The sequence below is a fragment of the Oryctolagus cuniculus genome, chromosome 8 (genome assembly GCF_964237555.1).
Source record: "Oryctolagus cuniculus chromosome 8, mOryCun1.1, whole genome shotgun sequence".
NCBI classification, from domain to species: Eukaryota; Metazoa; Chordata; class Mammalia; order Lagomorpha; family Leporidae; genus Oryctolagus; species Oryctolagus cuniculus.
In genome coordinates this window covers 82,881,977-82,899,002 of record NC_091439.1, presented here as the reverse complement: position 1 = coordinate 82,899,002, position 17,026 = coordinate 82,881,977, and the positions used below count along the sequence as shown (strand labels likewise).

Sequence of the window (17,026 nt, the reverse complement as noted above, 5' to 3'; positions counted from 1 at the left end):
ATCACGTGGTCGCACAGGAGAGTGTACTCCCTCTTCCACTTGCTTCCTGGAGAGGTGACGATGTCACTGTTCTGAGCACACAGAGCCATATGTAGTGAGATGTACTAGCTCCTGGTCAAAGGGGCCTGACCTGCCCTGGTCACATCACACAGGGGTAATGTCCCGGCTCCCACCCTGCACAGCATCACACACACACATACACACACTCCCCTAAAAAACCCAGGAACTCAAGTTTACATAGGCTTGGCATCTGTACACTTGGGGGAAGGAAGACAACATGAAACAAGGTGGTCAGGAAAGAGAACACTATGAACACGCCGGGAAAGGGCTATTACATAACTGAGTCCTCAGCCTGTACTTTCTCTTCTTCCTCACCTTAGTGCACAGAGTTAACTATCACTGCAGTTGGCATGATCTTCGACATTTTTAGTATTTAACAGGAACGATGGGCAGTCTTTTGGAACATCCTGTTTGCAAATTTTGGAAACCATAACTGCAAGTGTTGCAGGTTTTTAATATCTTTAAACTGATTTCCTCCCTCTCCAAGATGGAGTCTCCTGCGTTCCAGTATGCTACTTGCCACAGAACCAGGAAGAGCAGGCTGGAACCTTTGAACACTGGCTCTTGTTCAGTTTTCTAGGGAAGCCCAATCCCTTTTGGCATTTAAGTAAGCACCTCTTGGGAAATTAGGCCCTCAGAAAGACACATCAATACATTTGGTGAATTAAAGCAACAACATAATGTATCTTCAATAAAACTGTAAACTTAAATTATTATTCTTGCAAGATAACATATACTATATATATCCAGACCTTTTATGGCACAGGAGAGAAAGACAAAAATATAAGTGGATAAAAGAAAAACTGCATAGGTGGGTGAGTGGGTATAGAGAGAGGGAGGTGACAGAAACGGGAGGCAGTGAGAACAGAGATGATATTGGAACACAAAAAGGAAGATACAGGATGGCAGAAGCAGGGTGAGGGACCGCCAAGACGCAAACAGAGAAAGAGGGGAGAAAGAGGCAGAAAGATAGGCATGAAGTTGGCAGAGAAGTTACCAGGAAATATATTAGAATTATGAAACATCCAACCACCTCTCTACTCTCCCTACATCTCCAGTTCCCTACTGTAGTATACCCAAGGTTTAGTCCAGTTATTGAGTAAACCAGTGTGAGCATCACACTGGAAATGGGTTCTCAGGGTTCTGTACCCTTACACCCATACACACACACACACACACACACACAATATAACCAACTGGATGAGTATCTCATGACTGCTTTAAGTGAATTGGATTTGCAGCACTTCTCTTAGGGCCCTGGTAAGTGTAAATACTGAAAGAATATAAAACTTGCCTTAGCAATATGCAGATTTTCCCTCTCCCTTATTAGGATCACTATGATAAATATTTTCTTCCAAAGTTAGTTTGAAGGGAGATTAAAACACTATTGCTTGATATGTAGAATTTAATAGAATACATGACAAAAAGAAATAGCTTTTCTCTCCTGTTGTTTCTTTCAGGTGAACTAAGCATCAACAATGGGCAGCTCCAAGCTTTTGAACTTTTAACAAAAATGGAAAAGTAACCATCTGGTCCTTAATTCCTCTATTCATTTTCTATAAACAATAAATCATTCACTTGCCATCAGTTGGTTTTTGAAACTGCCGAACAGAAACCAGTCTTTCAAGGAAAAACTTATGCCATAACCTGATCCTTTAAGCTCCCCTGATCCTTTTAAGTCATTCAATTTTTTGAAAAAGAAGACAAATAAGGAGAAAGGTTATGTATGTGTCTGTATATCAGGTGTAAAAATAGTTAAATACAAACAAGAAAACAGAATGACAACAAAGAAGAACACCCTCTAGGAAAAATACAACTGAGTAACTAATAGTGCATTGTAATTGCTTCTTGTTAGTAAAAGGTGAATGATATTAGGTTCTTATTTATTTCAACTGACCCACACTTTATCAAGGGGCTACATAGTTAAGAAAACAAATAAGTTGGTCCGTCTAAATCTGTCCCACTGGCAAAAATCGCATTTTTTAAAGGTTTATTTATTTGAAAGGCAGAGTGTCAGAGACAGAGAGAGAGAGATTATCTTTTGTCTGCTGGTTCACTCCCCAAATGGCACAACAGCAAACGCAGGGCCAAGATGCAGAAGGAGCCAAGAACTCCATCTGGGTCTCCCAAGTGGGTGGCAGGAACTCAAGCACTTGAACCATCATCTGTGCTTCCCAGGAACATTAGCAGGGAGCTGGATTAGAAGTGGAGAAGCCAGTATACCAATCGGCACTGAGATATGGGATGTGGATACCCAAGTGGCAGCTTAACCCACTGCACCGTAACGCCCGCCCCCAAAATGGCAGGTTTGAAAATCAGCACTAAAATGGATAACCACAAATTAATGAATCATTATGATCATCCTGTATTACAGAACAGTGTACCCAACTCCAGCAGAATGAAATACTACAGTTAGATGCAACCACAATTTTTAACTGCCTTCTACAACCACAGCTGACTCAAACTGCCCGCTGAAGTGCCACACTTACCCAGGATTTCAGCAAGAAAAGGACCACATTCTGCAGTCATGTTAAAACAGTATGTACTATCTGGGGAAAAACGGTTACTAACCTTGCTGAAGCGGCTGCGTATTTGTACTGGGATTCTGACTGGCTGGCTGTGTGGAGCTACTGGCTGTTGTGGCAGTAACCAGGCGCACATAATGAAACTTGCTTCCAGGCACTTGAATCTGCTGGACATTGGGAGCAGTTGCCAGAGGAATGATCGTCTTAAACTGAGAGGTGCTCACGCCTCCGACAGTGATGGTCTGCACGGCTGACTTCACCGCCTAGGAAACAGTACAACACAACATGGTTTTTGTTCATCTGGAATCTCACTTTTCTTCTGCTTTTAACTTAGGACACTCGCCCAAGCAATAAAGTATGCTCCCGTATTTCATCAGAAGCTGTTGAAAGGAAATCCTGTTCAAAGAGAAAGGAAGACAATAGTAATGAATACAAGTTTGAAACCGAAATTAAACTTCCTATCTTGATATTCCACCAGATTACCAGGTCAAGTGACTTGTTATAAAGAAATTATTACTTAATTTGCAAGAACTAGTTTTGTTAATATCAGGGAAAACAAATAAACTTATAAACTCTCAGAATTAAGTTCCACTTCAATAGGAAGAAAATAAAGATACTTGGCTTTATTTCTTTTGCTTTATTTTTTAGGAGGGAGGGGCTTTATTTCTACCCACCTAATTAACTAAACATATTTTATATTCACATGCTCTAAAAGCGAAACTCAAAAGAAAAGCCCACCTTCCACCCTCCTTCAGTCTAGACAACTGTGAAAGGCTTGTAATACTTCCTAGATACAGAATACCTATTAGCATACAGGCAGGAAGCCAAATTCAGTCCACAATTAGCCCAGTTTTGGTTGTATAAGGGACAGTTACCAATCTTGGGTAGATCAGACCTGAGTCAACACAATCGTTTTCATTAATTTTAAGCCTTTCCTTCAGTCTGACAGAAAGCAGTGGGTCTTCCTCAAAATCTGCATGAAACATCAGGCAAAGCAAAGCAGGAGTCTCCTGATGTCCTACTGTGCTGCACTCTGTCATCCAAAGCAAGGCCACAGGATACGCTCGAGCAGCACAGCATCACCTGTATCTTACGACAGACCTGTAATCCACACATGCATGTATAATTACAGGTATGTAACTGCATTCACATTATATCCCCACCTATTCCACAAGAAGCCCTCATGCTAAAAGACAAGGGACATATGATGGAGGAAACATGTATTCACTACATGCATAAGCATTTATGAAGGAAGAATTCTGACATTTTTAAAAATTCTATAAAAGCCCAGGGGGAAAACTACAAATGCTATTTAGTAAGGATATTCTCTTGCAGTTTCAGAGGATTATTTCAGCATCAAATAATTCACGAAGTATTAGGTTGAGGCACCAAAAAGCAGTTTCAAAATAAAGGTAAGAATGACCAGAGCAGTCAATGAGTTAAATGAAAACCAAAAGGCAAGAGATAAAAGTATAAATTTGCAACCTACTGAACAAGCAATCGGCCTACAAGACAAATATGTACAATGGCACAAGAGTCAGTCTCTGTCCTCAAGATGGAAAAAAAAAAAATCACCATAAGATATAAGGTGCTTCAAATATAATAGTCACATTTATTAGCTATTTAATACGCACCTAGGATGGTGCTAAAAATTTCTACAGAAGACTACCTGATTGAAATCTAGCCATAACATTACTAGGTAGACATAGTATTGTACAAGTATGGGGCTAATCAATTTTGCTTGGTTTACTTTTGCTATCTCTTCCTTGAAAAATAAGTTTTATCGTGTATATTTAAGTAGACACATGAAGCAAAGGGATACAAATAGATAATAAAATGGTTACTATAGTGAAGCAAGTGAATGTATCCATCTTCTCACACAGCTGTTCATTTTTGTTTCTTTTTGTGGCAAGAGCAGCTAAAATCTACTCACTTAGCAGGAAACCTAAATACAATACCATTTTATTCCTTACGGTCCTCACTTTGATCACTGCATACATCTGCTACTTTATATCCTCTGGTTGTTATCTCCTGCCCCCCAACATACTTGCTACCTATTGCTCTACTTTCTATATCTGTATATTTGACTTTTTTTTTTTTTTTTTTTTTTTTTTTTTTTTTTTTTTGACAGGCAGAGTGGACAGTGAGAGAGAGAGAGACAGAGAGAAAGGTCTTCCTTTTTGCCGTTGGTTCACCCTCCAATGGCCGCCACTGCAGCCGGCGCACCGCGCTGATCCGATGGCAGGAGCCAGAATCCAGGTGCTTTTCCTGGTCTCCCATGGGGTGCAGGGCCCAAGCACCTGGGCCATCCTCCACTGCACTCCCTGGCCATAGCAGAGAGCTGGCCTGGAAGAGGGGCAACCGGGACAGAATCCGGCGCCCCGACCGGGACTAGAACCCGGTGTGCCGGCGCCGCAAGGTGGAGGATTAGCCTATTGAGCCACGGCACCGGCCTGTATATTTGACTTTTGAAAAAAAAAAAGAGTTGGGGCTGGCTCTGTGGCGTAGCAGGTAAAGCCGCCACCTGCAGTGCTGGCATCACTGGTTCCAGTGAAGCAGAGGATAGAAGACCTCTCTTTCTCTGCCTCTCTAACTCTGCCTTTCAAATAAATAAATAAATCTTTTTTTTTTTTTTAAAAAAGAGTTCACATATATAAGAAATAATGCAATATATTCTTTGCATGTCTAACTTATTTCACTTAGTGTAACACTCTCCAGATTCCATCATGTTATGGCAAATGGCAGGACCTTATTAAGACTAAATAATATTCCATTGTATGTGGCAACTTCAAAAAGTTTAAGGAATACAGAATTAAAAGATGCTTATTTTGGTGCAAAAAATTTGAAATCCATGCAATTTTTCATAATATGCATTTTCTACAAACTTTTGGAAGACCCCCTTGTATATAATACCATACATTTATATCACACACACAGTTTATTCATCTGTCAAGGTGTGTTTCAATCTTGTCTATTGAAAATGCTGCAATGAACATGGGAGTGCAGATATCTTTACAAAGTACTGATTTCACCTTTTGGGGTACACACCCAGGAGAAGGACTGCTGGGTCATATGGTAGCTCTATTTTTTTTTATCTCTTTAGAAACCTCCATACTATTTTCCATAATGGCTTCAACCAATCTACGTTCGCACCAACAGAACACAAGAGTTCTCTTGTAGCTAGTGCTGTGGTGTAGACGGTTAAGTCTCTGCCTGTGGTGCCTGCATCCCATAAGAGTACTGGCTTGGTTGCTGGCTGCTCTAGTTCTGATCCAGCTGTCTGCTATGGCCTGGGATAGCAGTAGAAGATGGCCCAAGTCCTTGGGCACGTGTACCCGCATGGGAGACCAGGAAGAAGCTCCTGGCTCCTGGCTTCGGCCTAGGCCAGCCCTGGCTGTGGCAGCCATTGATCTCTACCTCTCTCCCTCTCTCCGTTATTTCTGCCTTTCAAATAAATTTTAAAAAATAATATATTAGGGGCTGCTTCTGTGGAATGGCAGGTAAAGCCGCCGTCTGTAGTGTTGGCATGCCATATGGACACGGGTTTGAGTCCTGGCTGCTCCACTTCTGATCCGGCTCTCTGCTACGGCCTGGAAGGCAGTCCACATTCTCACCAGTACTTATCTTTTGAGGGTTTGTTAAAACCATCCTAATGTAAGATGGTACCCGACAGAGGCTGGGGCTTGCACTTCCCTGATGATACTGAGCACTGTTTCATGTCCATTGACTGTTTTCAGGTCTCCTTTGGAGAAATGTCAATTCAGGTCCTTTGTCCATTTTTTTAATCAGTTTATTTTTCTTCTATTGAGTTGTATAAGCTCGTTATAAATTTTAGATTTTAACTTCTTATGAGATATATGATTGCAAATATTTTTCCCATTACCACAAGGCTACTGTTTCATTTTGCTGTTTACTTTGTTGTGCAGAAACTAGCTTGATGCAGTTCCATGTATTTATTTTTGCTTTTGTAGCATGAATTTTGGTGTGATAGCTCAAATAGCATTGAAAAATGGTCACAATGCCAGACCTTGAAATGCCTTTTAAAATTGCGAAAATGTTTATACAGTTTATCATCATGAGTTTGTTTATATAATCCTAATTTCCAAACTTAGGTTGCTGCAATAAACAAACATACCAAGAAGCAAATTTTCAAGCTTTAAAACATTTGTAGGGGCTGGCGCTGTGGTGTAGTAGGTAAAGCCACCGCCTGCGGAGCCAGCATCCCATATGTGTGCTGGTTTGAGTCCTGGCTGAGCTCCAATTTGGATCCAGCTCTCTGCTGTGGCCTGGGAAAGCAGCAGAAGATGGCCCAAGTCCTTGGGCCTCTGCACCCACGTGGGAGACCCAGAAGAAGCTCCTGGCTCCTGGTTTTGGATCAGCGCAGCTCCAGCCGTTGCGGCCAATTGGGAAGTGAACCAGCGGACAGAAGACCTTTCTGTCTCTGTCTCTCCTCTCTCTGTGTAACTCTTTCAAATAAATAAACAAATAAATCTTAAAAAAAAAAAAAACATAGCTGTAAGGTACTTATTTGCTGTTTTTTCATGGTTACTAACACAACTTATATTTTACTCGCAGCTATGAACAGTGGTGACAGGGATGACTAATGTAAGTGTGATGTTTTAGCATCCATGAAAGCAGTCATGGAAAGGGTCAAATGACTACGGAGGCAAAATTACACAAACTGCTTCATAAGGCATCATAACCAGACACCAGCCTGATTCAGGAATAAGACAAATTATCAAAATAGAATAAATAAGATAGTATGTGACTAGCCTAGGAACAGAGTGCTGAAGATCAAGGGAACAGATAAAAAAAATCCACATATAGAAATGTTCCTAGGGGCCGCTGCCTGCAATACATCCCATATGGGTGCCGGTTTGAATCCTGGCTGCTCCACTTCTGATCCAGCTCTCTGCTATGGCCTGGGAAAGCTTTGGAAGGTGGCCCAAATCCTTGGGCCCCTGCACCCACGTGGGAGACCTGGAAGAAGCTCCTTGCTCCTGGCTTTTAGATCGGTGCAGCTCCGGCTGTTTCAGCCAGTTGGGAAGTGAACCAGTGGATGGAAGACCTCTCTCTTATCTCTGCCTCTCCTTTCTCTCTGTGTAACTCTTTCAAATAAATAAATAAATCTTAAAAAGAAATAAAGAAAGAAATGTCCTTGATGAAAGCTGGCATTTCTATGGAAAGCCAAGACACTCTGTCAAAAAAAAAAAAAAAAAAAAAAAAGATCTAAATGAAAGATCTCTGCGAGTGAGATCCCAGTGGAAAGAACAGGTCATCAAAGAAGGAGGTACCTTTCTCTGAAGGGAGGAGAGAACTTCCACTTTGACTACGACCTTGTCTAAATATGATCAGAGTCAGTGAACTCATGACAAGAGCCTCAGGTGATTACTGATGCCATAAACAAGAGTGTCAATTTGTTAAGTCAACAACAGGAGTCACGGTGCACTTACTCCTCATGTAGGATCTCTGTCCTTAATGTGTTGTACATTGTGATTTAATGCTATAACTAGTACTCAAACAGTATTTTTCACTTCGTGTTTCTGTGTGGGTGCAAACTGTTGAAATCTTTACTTAATATATGCTAAACTGATCTTCTGTATATAAAGAGAATTGAAAATGAATCTTGATGTGACTGGAGTGGGAGAGGGGAGGGTTGTGGGTGGGAGAGAAGTTATGGGGGGCGGAGCCATTGTAATCCATAAGCTGTACTTTGGAAATTTTTTTTTTTTTTTTTTTTTTGACAGGCAGAATGGACAGTGAGAGAGAGAGACAGAGAGAAAGGTCCTCCTTTGCCGTTGGGTGATCACCCTCCAATGGCCGCCGCGGCCGGCGCACCGCGCCAATCAGAAGGCAGGAGCCAGGTGCTTCTCCTGGTCTCCCATGGGGTGCAGGGCCCAAGGACTTGGGCCATCCTCCACTGCACTCCCTGGCCACAGCAGAGAGCTGGCCTGGAAGAGGGGCAACTGGGACAGAATCCAGCGCCCCAACCGGGACTAGAACCTGGTGTGCCGGCACCGCTAGGCGGAGGATTAGCCTAGTGAGCCGTGGCGCTGGCCTGGAAATTTATATTCATTAAATAAAAGTTAAAAAAAAAAAAGAAAGCTGGCATTTCTAATCAATAGATAATGATGAACTATTTAGTAAATAATGTGAATTAACTATCTGGTCTGATGTAATCTCCTAAAAAGTAAAATAAAAACTAATATGCAGACATAACAGGACCAAAATTGTGGCATAGGGGATAAAGCCACCACCTGTGATGCCAGTATCGCATGTGGGCATTAGTTTGAGACCTGGCTGTTTTGCTTCTGATCTAGCTCCTGCTAATACACCTGGGAAAGCAGTGGAAGATGTCCCAAGTTCTTGGGCCCCTGCACCCACGTGGCAGATCACGAAGAAGCTCCTGGCTTCAGCTTGGCCCAGCCCTGGCTTTTGCAGCCTTTTGTGGACTGAACCATCAGATGAAACACACACACAATCTCAATCTCTCTCTCTCTCTAACTCTGCCTTTTAAATAAATAAATATTTTTTAAAGAAGACATATAGAGAATAGAATAGAATAAACAGTCCAAAAAAAAATGTTTTTCAAATGTTTTCAACAAGAGTGTCAAATTCATTCAACAGGGAAAAGACAATCCTTTTAAACAGATGATGATAAGATAAGCTGACATCCACATGCAAAAAAAAGAATGGAGTTTGATCCTTGTCTAACACTATACATGGGGCCAGCACTGTGGCATAGCAGGTAAAGCCACCACCTGCACACCACCTGTGTACTGGCATCACATATGGCTGCCGGTTCGAGTCCTGGCTGCTCCACTTCCGATCCAGCTCTCTGCTATGGTCTGGGAAAGCAGTAAAAGATGGTCCAAGTCCTTGGGCCCCTGCACCCATGTGGGAGACCCAGAAGAAGCTCCTGGCTCTTGGTTTCAGATCCACTGGGGAGGGAACCAGTGGACGGAGTACTTCACTCTCTCTGCCTCTCCTTCTCTCTGTATAACTCTTTCAAGCAAATAAATAAATAATGGCAGCCATCTGGGGAGTGAACCAACGGAAGGAAGACCTTTCTCTCTGTCTCTCTCTCTCACTGTCTGTAACTCTACCTGTCAAATAAATTTTAAAAAGAAAGAAAGAAAAGCCTGGTTTAAGTCCTGGCTCCTCTACTTTTTTTTTTTTTTTAAGATTTATTTATTTATTTGAGAGGCAGAGGGAGAGGTAGAGAGATCCTTCATCCACTGGTTCACTCCCCAAATGACCACAACAGCCAGAGCTGGGCCGATCCAGAGCCAGGAGCCAGGAGTTTTTTTCGGGTCTTGCATGTGGGTACAGGGGCCAAGGTCTTGGGCCATCTTCTACTGGTTTCCCAGACCATAGCAGAGAGCTGGATTGGAAGTGGAGCAGCCAGGTCTGGAACTGGCGCCCAAATGAGATGCCAGCACTGCAGGTGGTAGCTTTTACCCTCTACACCACAGCGCCAGGCCCTCCTCCACTAGCTTTCTCTTAAAGCATATCCTGGGAGGCAGCAGAGAGATGATGGCTCAAATGGTTGGGTCTCTGCCACCCATCTGGGAGACCCAGAATGAGCTCTGGGTTCTTGGCTCCAGCCTGGCCCAGGTCTAGATGTTGTAGGTATTTGGGAAATGAATCAGCCGATGGGAGTATTTGCTATCTCTCTCTCAAATAAAATAAATAAATCTTAAAAAAAAAAAGTGGAAACATTCTTTACAGAAAATTGTTAAAATAATAAACCTTAAGTATATTTTGCCACAACAAAAAATGAGAATATTCATTTTCAAGATGAGTTATGAAAATCAGAATAAAAATGATAGATTTGTAAACTTATCAAGACAGACATTTAGAACTAGATCCCAAATCAAGGAGTCAAAAATAAGATAGGGAAATGTGAACACTAACTAACTACTTACTGATATTAAAGGAAGGTGGGTGAGGTTTTTTAAATTTTTTTTAAATTTATTTATTTGAAATGCAGAGTTACAGAGAGAGAGGGAGAGGCAGAAAGATTTCTTCTATCTGCTGGTTCACTCCCTAAATGGTCTCAATGGCTAGGGCTGGGCCAGGCTGAAGATAGGAGCCTGGAGCTTCTTCTGGGTCTCCCAGATAGATGCAGGGGCACAAGCACTCGAGCCATCCTCTGCTGCTTTCCCAGGCCATTAGCAGAGAGCTACACTGAAAGCAGAATAACTGGGGCTCAAAACAGCACCCACATGGCATCCAGGCAATAGCTTAACCTGCTGTGCCGCAATGTTGGACCCAGTAAGTTTTTTCTTTTTTTTTGTTTAAAGTATTATTTTATTTATTTGAAAGATGGAGTTACAGAGAGAGGTAGAAACAGAGAGAGAGGTCTTCCATTCTGCTGGTTCACTCGCCAAATGACTGCAACAGCCAGAGCTGAGCCAATCTGAAGCCAGGAGCCAGGAGTTTCCTCCAGGTTCCCCACACAGGTGCAGGGGCCCAAACACTTGGGCCATCCTCTAATGCTTTCCCAGGTTATAGCAGAGAGTTGATTCGGAAGAGGAGCAGCCAGGACTCAAACCAGCACCCATGTGGGATGCCAGTGCTGCAGGCTGGGGCCTTAACCTACTGTGACACAGCACTGGCCCCACAGTAAATTTTTTCTTAAGTGCTCATAACTTTTAGAAAGTAATAATAAATCCATAGATGAAATTATACAATTAAAAATCATATATAAAAGCATAAAACAGTTCTAATATATATATATAAAACAGAAGAAAGAAATTTCTCATTCGTTTATTACTTCTACTCTTTTACTCTTGCTAATAGATTTGAGGACCTATGTACAAAATAAAAATTCAAGTAACAGAATAATTAGAGCCCTTATCCTGTAGTCATCTCAGTTCCAACTCTTACAACGATCTGTCAGTTTATTAGGAAAACAGATTCCGTCCACTGCACCACAGTTCAATCCTGCACGAGTTTCAGAGCAAAAGGAAAAGCAATCAACTCCTGAAACCACTTCCCTAAATCTGCTCGAATATTCGACTTTGCAATACTGTCATTGCCCGATCCCTTCCTGCCTGGATATCCGCAAAACACACTCACAATCAGCCTTCTGATTCCAGTCTTTACCTGCCTTGAATGCACCTGCCACACAGTGCCTCAGAGTTTGCTTTCACTTCCTGCTTTTGTTATAGCGCCCCAGGTGTCTTCATTTGATGATAAAATGAAGCCATCTTTGTTTTGCTTTGAAGATTATCCGTATCTGGCCTTAGGTTTATATTCTCCCCTTTCCTTCCAAAGCATGACTAATTCCAGTCAAAGGGGCTGCCACCTGTCCCACGTGCGCGTGGTACCCATCTCACCTCCCGATCGTCACTCTCGTGGTGACACGCGCTCTGCCTCACAGCTACGTGAGCTCGGCGGTGCGTTCTCCAGCCACCCCCACTGTGGCTGACTCCCCTTTTGCCATCACCTTTCTTTTCTCCATTTTCCAGCACTTGTTAGTTACTTGATTCATTTCTATCACCCATACACGTCAGGTTCTATGTGTCTTTTTTTTTTTTTACTGTTCCCCCACAAAGAGCACATCCTAACCCCCAGTAGGCCTTCAACAAATACTTGCCGAATGGAGAGTGAAGGAACACCGGGACTTCTCCATCTTTGCTCTGGACATATTTTCCCTCGGAACATTTCTATCACCTGGTCTGTATCACACACTATAACACGTATTTCATTACTCACTGTTCTATTTGCAGTCAAGTTTGTCTGCCTAACCACCATAAGCGCCTCTGTAGTTCACACAGCCTCAAGAGAGGGGCACACAGGCCTCAGTAGTTGATAGTCACTGATAATTACAGCATGGAAGAATGTCTCTTTGTAACAGACAGCTTTCATCATTGTTCAGGCTCTCATTCTCTGCCTAACAAATGCCAAGCATCTGAGATAATGTTACACTTTTATGCATCAATATAGACGATTATGCAACAGACTCCTTGGTGCTAATTAAAATCCATATTCTCTTCTGTTCCCAGCGCAGAATCATCTTGTATTTCCTAGCTTTTGTGCTAAGGTCAGGCCATGCAACGGAGCTGTAGCTGGTGAAACGCATGGATCCAATAGGCAACACCTGCAGGTCTGGTTCATAAAAGCCTCCCCCACATGCCTTTTCCTCTCCCAACTCACCGCCAGGGAGATAACCACCAGGGAGATGGACATTACTCAGCCAACTGCACTTCCAGCTTCTTGTAAATATTAGTTTTATAAGATAAAACTGCTCCACCACTTTTTAAAGTGTATTCAATGGAATCAAATCAACATAGTAATCTGGTGCTCACCATTATCCACTGCATCTGTTTAAAAGATTTATTTATTCAAAAGGTAGAGCAACAGGGTGGGGGAGTGGGAGGGGGGTACTGCGAGACAAAGAGAAAGAGAGAGATATCAATCCATTTCCCATTCGCTGGCTCACTCTCACAATGGCCGCAACAGCCAGATCTGGGCCAGGGCAAAGCCAGGAACCAGAAATTCCATTCTGGTCTCCCCATGAGTGGCAGGGGCTCAAGTACTAGAGTCATTTCCCACTGCCTTCCCAGGAGCATTAGCAGGGAGCTGGATCAGCGTGGAGCAGTCGGGATTCAAACTAATACCAATATGGGAATTCAATTCATACCAATATGAGAGCGCTGGCATCACAATCAGCGGCTTAGCCTTCAGCATCGCAACGCTGGCACCTACCCAGTGCATTTTTTAAAATACAAATATTGAGGGGAACACAGAAAGAAGAGAGAGCTTCGGACAGAGTGCTCATCTGATAGTTTATTCCCCAAAGACCCGCAACATCTGGATCTGGGCCAGACCAAAGCTGGGAGCCGGGACCTCAGTTCAGATCGCCCATGTGGTTGGCAGAGACCTAACTACTTAAGCCATCACCTGTTACTTCTCAGGGTCCACACTAGGAGGAAGCTGGAAGCAGGACCTAGTGTTGAGACTCAAATCCAGGTACTCTGATATAGGATGCAGCTTCACCACTAGGCCAAACACAACCAGAAACTTAGATTTTTTTTTCCCTTTCCTTGTGTGAACTTGTATTTCAGTTCCATATCCTCTAAAAATTTTATTCTAGTGTATTAATTTTATTCTTAAAATAATTTAATTATTCGTCTCTGAAACAAAAATATATATATATAGCTTTAATTGCATCTAGAATAATGACAATTATTGTACACAATTAAGAAACAAAATGTATTATAAGTTGTGATTGTTATAGTATAAAAATATTTTGTTGAAACGCATCTCTTAATAGATGAATGAGGCCGGCGCCGCGGCTCACTAGGCTAATCCTCCGCCTAGCGGCGCCGGCACACCGGGTTCTAGTCCCGGTTGGGGTGCCGGATTCTGTCCCGGTTGCCCCTCTTCCAGGCCAGCTCTCTGCTGTGGCCCGGGAGTGCAGTGGAGGATGGCCCAGGTGCTTGGGCCCTGCACCCCATGGGAGACCAGGAAAAGCACCTGGCTCCTGGCATCGGATCAGCGCGGTGCGCTGGCCACAGTGCGCCGGCCGCGGCGGCCATTGGAGGGTGAACCAATGGCAAAGGAAGACTTTCTCTCTGTCTCTCTCTCTCTCACTGTCCACTCTGCTTGTCAAAAAAAAAAAAAAAATAGATGAATGATATTCATCTTTAAAAATTACTTCTTGGGGATGGCACTGTGGTGTAGTAGGTCAACCCTCCGCCTGCGGGGTGGTCATCCCATATGGGCACTGGTTCAAGTCCTGGCTGTTCCACTTCTGATCCAGCTCCCTGCTAATGGCTTGGGAAAGCACTGGAGGATGACCCAAGTGCTTGGGCCCCTTCACCCATGTGGGAGACATGGAAGAAGCTCCTGGCTACTGGCTTCAGATTGGCCCAGCTCCAGCCATTACAGCCATTTGGGGAGAGAACCAGAGGATGGAAGACCTCTCTCTGTCTATAACTCTGCCTCTCAAATAAATAAATAAATAAATTAAAAAAAAAAAAAACAAAAAACTACTCCTTGTATCCATAGATGAATGTTACATAGGACTTGAGTGAGACTGACATCAGCAACAATTATATTCCTGCTCTTAGAAATACAAACCTCAGGGGGCCAGTATTGTGGTGTAGGTGGAGCCGCCACCTGGGATGCTGGCATCCCATGTGGGCACCTGTTCCAGTCCTAGCTGCTCCTCTTCCAACCTGGTGACCTACTAATGTGTCTGGGAGAGCAGCAGAGGATGACCCAAGCACTTGGGCCTTTGCACCCATGTAAGAGACCCGGATGAAGCTCCTGGCTCCTGGTTTTGGCCTGGTGCAGGCCTGGTCTTGTGGGCATTTAGTAAGTGAACTAGTAGATGGAAGATCTCTGTCACTGGATCAAGTGATCTATTTGTCTCTCAAATAATCTTTTAAATTTATTTTTAATTAGCTGAGAACAAAAGACTTTTTACCAAAAATTATTAAATAAGTGCCTGGTTTATCCTGATACGTTTATAAATAGTTGGGAAACATATTTTTTAATTGTTAAATACTCAGACAATAATATTTCAATCTTGACAGAGTAATTTGGGTTGCATAGATGTACACATTTTATCTGAACTCATTCAACGGTACCTTGAAGATCTGCGTACATCAGTATACCTAAATTTCATCTAAAAAAAAAAAAAAACCAAAATTCTCTAAATTGGGGGTGGGGAACCTCTGGCCCATGGGCCATATGAGGCCCATGAAATCATCTGGGCTTTCCCTATCAAGGCTACTGCAGGTAGAACTTGAAATTCAATAGGCTAATTTTTAAGTTGATAATTTTGTATAGCCTGAGAATGATGTTATAAATATCCAAACGGCAGTTGGTAGAAGAAAAGTTCCCCAGTCCCGCTCTAAATAAATAGAGAATTTTGGTTAGCCAATGAGAAGCTTGATGAGCTCTCTACAGAAAAGTATACTCAGTATGTGCAGTTTACTTTGAAATGTATTAGAAAAATAAGATAATTAATGGATGCAAATTTAGATAAACATGTAATAAAGCAACTATAATAAAATATTGAATAGAGAATTTAATTATAGAAACTTCATAGAAATCTCCCAAGCTACTAGACCTCGAAGCAGGAAGAATTCAGTAAGTTAACCGTAGGGGCCAGCACTGTGGTGCAGCGGGTAAAGCTGCCACCTGCAACGCAGGCATCCCCCATGAGTGCCAGTTCATGTCACGATTGCTCTACTTCTGCGCCAGTTCCCTGCTAGTGGCCTGTTTTCCAAGAAAGCAGTGGAAGATGGCCTGAGTTTTGAGCCTCTGCCACCTGCATGGGAGACCCAGAGGACGCTCCTGGCTTTGGCCTGGCCCAGCGCTGGCTGTTGTGGCCATCTGGGGAGTGAACCAGCAGATGGAAGATCTCTCTCTTTCTCTGTAACACAACTCTGACTTTCATATTTTTTTAAAATATTTATGTATGTATTTGACAGGCAGAGTTACAGACAGAGGAAGGGAGAGACAGGGAGGTCTTCCATCCACTGACTCCCCAATTGTCTACACCAGCTGGAGTTGTGCCAATCCGAAGCCAGGAGCCAGGAGCTTCTTCCGGGTCTCTCACTGTTTCCCCAGGCATCAGCAGGGAGCTGGATCAGATGTGGAGCAGCCAGGACTCGAATCTGCACCCATCTGAGATGCCAGCACCACAGGTGGAGGCTTAACCTACTATGCCACAGAGCCGGCCCCAACCCTGACTTTCACATAAATAAATAAATCTTTAATCTTTAAAAAAAAAAAAAAAAAAAGACAGAAGAAGTAGTCAGTAGTGGTTATAGAAATCCAAGAAGTAAAACACTTCTTTTTAACCATATGAATGCACCGAAGTTCCTCACATGGCAAACAAGTACATTCTGAACTGTAATCAGCTATGTGGCAGTTCACTTACTTATCACAGGCAGAATAAACAAGAAAGATTTATTGCAAAACAAACAAATAAACAAAAAAGGCTGAAAAAGAATACACTGTTGGGAAGGAGAGAAAGCAAATCTGAGATGAAATGTACGTAAAGGGTGTCCAAAAGAATTTGCATTGACTCTCTCTAGAGTAGGATGTTCTTAAGAAATATTACATGGGCCGGTGCTGTGGTGTAGCGAGTAAAGCCACCATCTGCAGTGCCGGCATCCCACATGGGCACTGGTTCTAGTCCCAGCTGCTTCTCTTCCGACCCAGCTCTCTGCTATGGCCTGGGAAAGCAGTAGAAGGTGGCCCGAACCCCTGGGCCCCTGCACCCATGTGGGAGACCCGGAGGAGGCTCTAGGCACCTGGCTTCAGATCAGCACAGCTCTGGCCATTGCAGCCAATAGGGGAGAGAGCAAGATCTCTCTCTCTCTCTCTCTCTCTCTCTCTCTGGCTCTGCCTCTCCTTCTCTCTCTGTGTAACTCCAATTTTCAAATAAATAAATAAATCTTTTCTTTTTTTAA

The 17,026-nt window shown here is 43.0% G+C and overlaps 1 protein-coding gene across 28 annotated transcripts in view; it reads right to left on the bottom strand.

Moving 5' to 3' along the window:
- The window catches only part of LIN54 (lin-54 DREAM MuvB core complex component), a 102,954-nt gene that overhangs the window by 22,195 nt on the left and 63,733 nt on the right, over positions 1-17,026 (bottom strand). For all 28 annotated transcript variants that reach the window (XM_070047949.1, XM_070047958.1, XM_070047953.1 and 25 more), the window contains one exon: positions 2,632-2,848. In XM_070047949.1, coding sequence (XP_069904050.1) covers positions 2,632-2,848 — 217 coding nt within the window. The remainder of the gene's footprint in view (positions 1-2,631; positions 2,849-17,026) is intronic.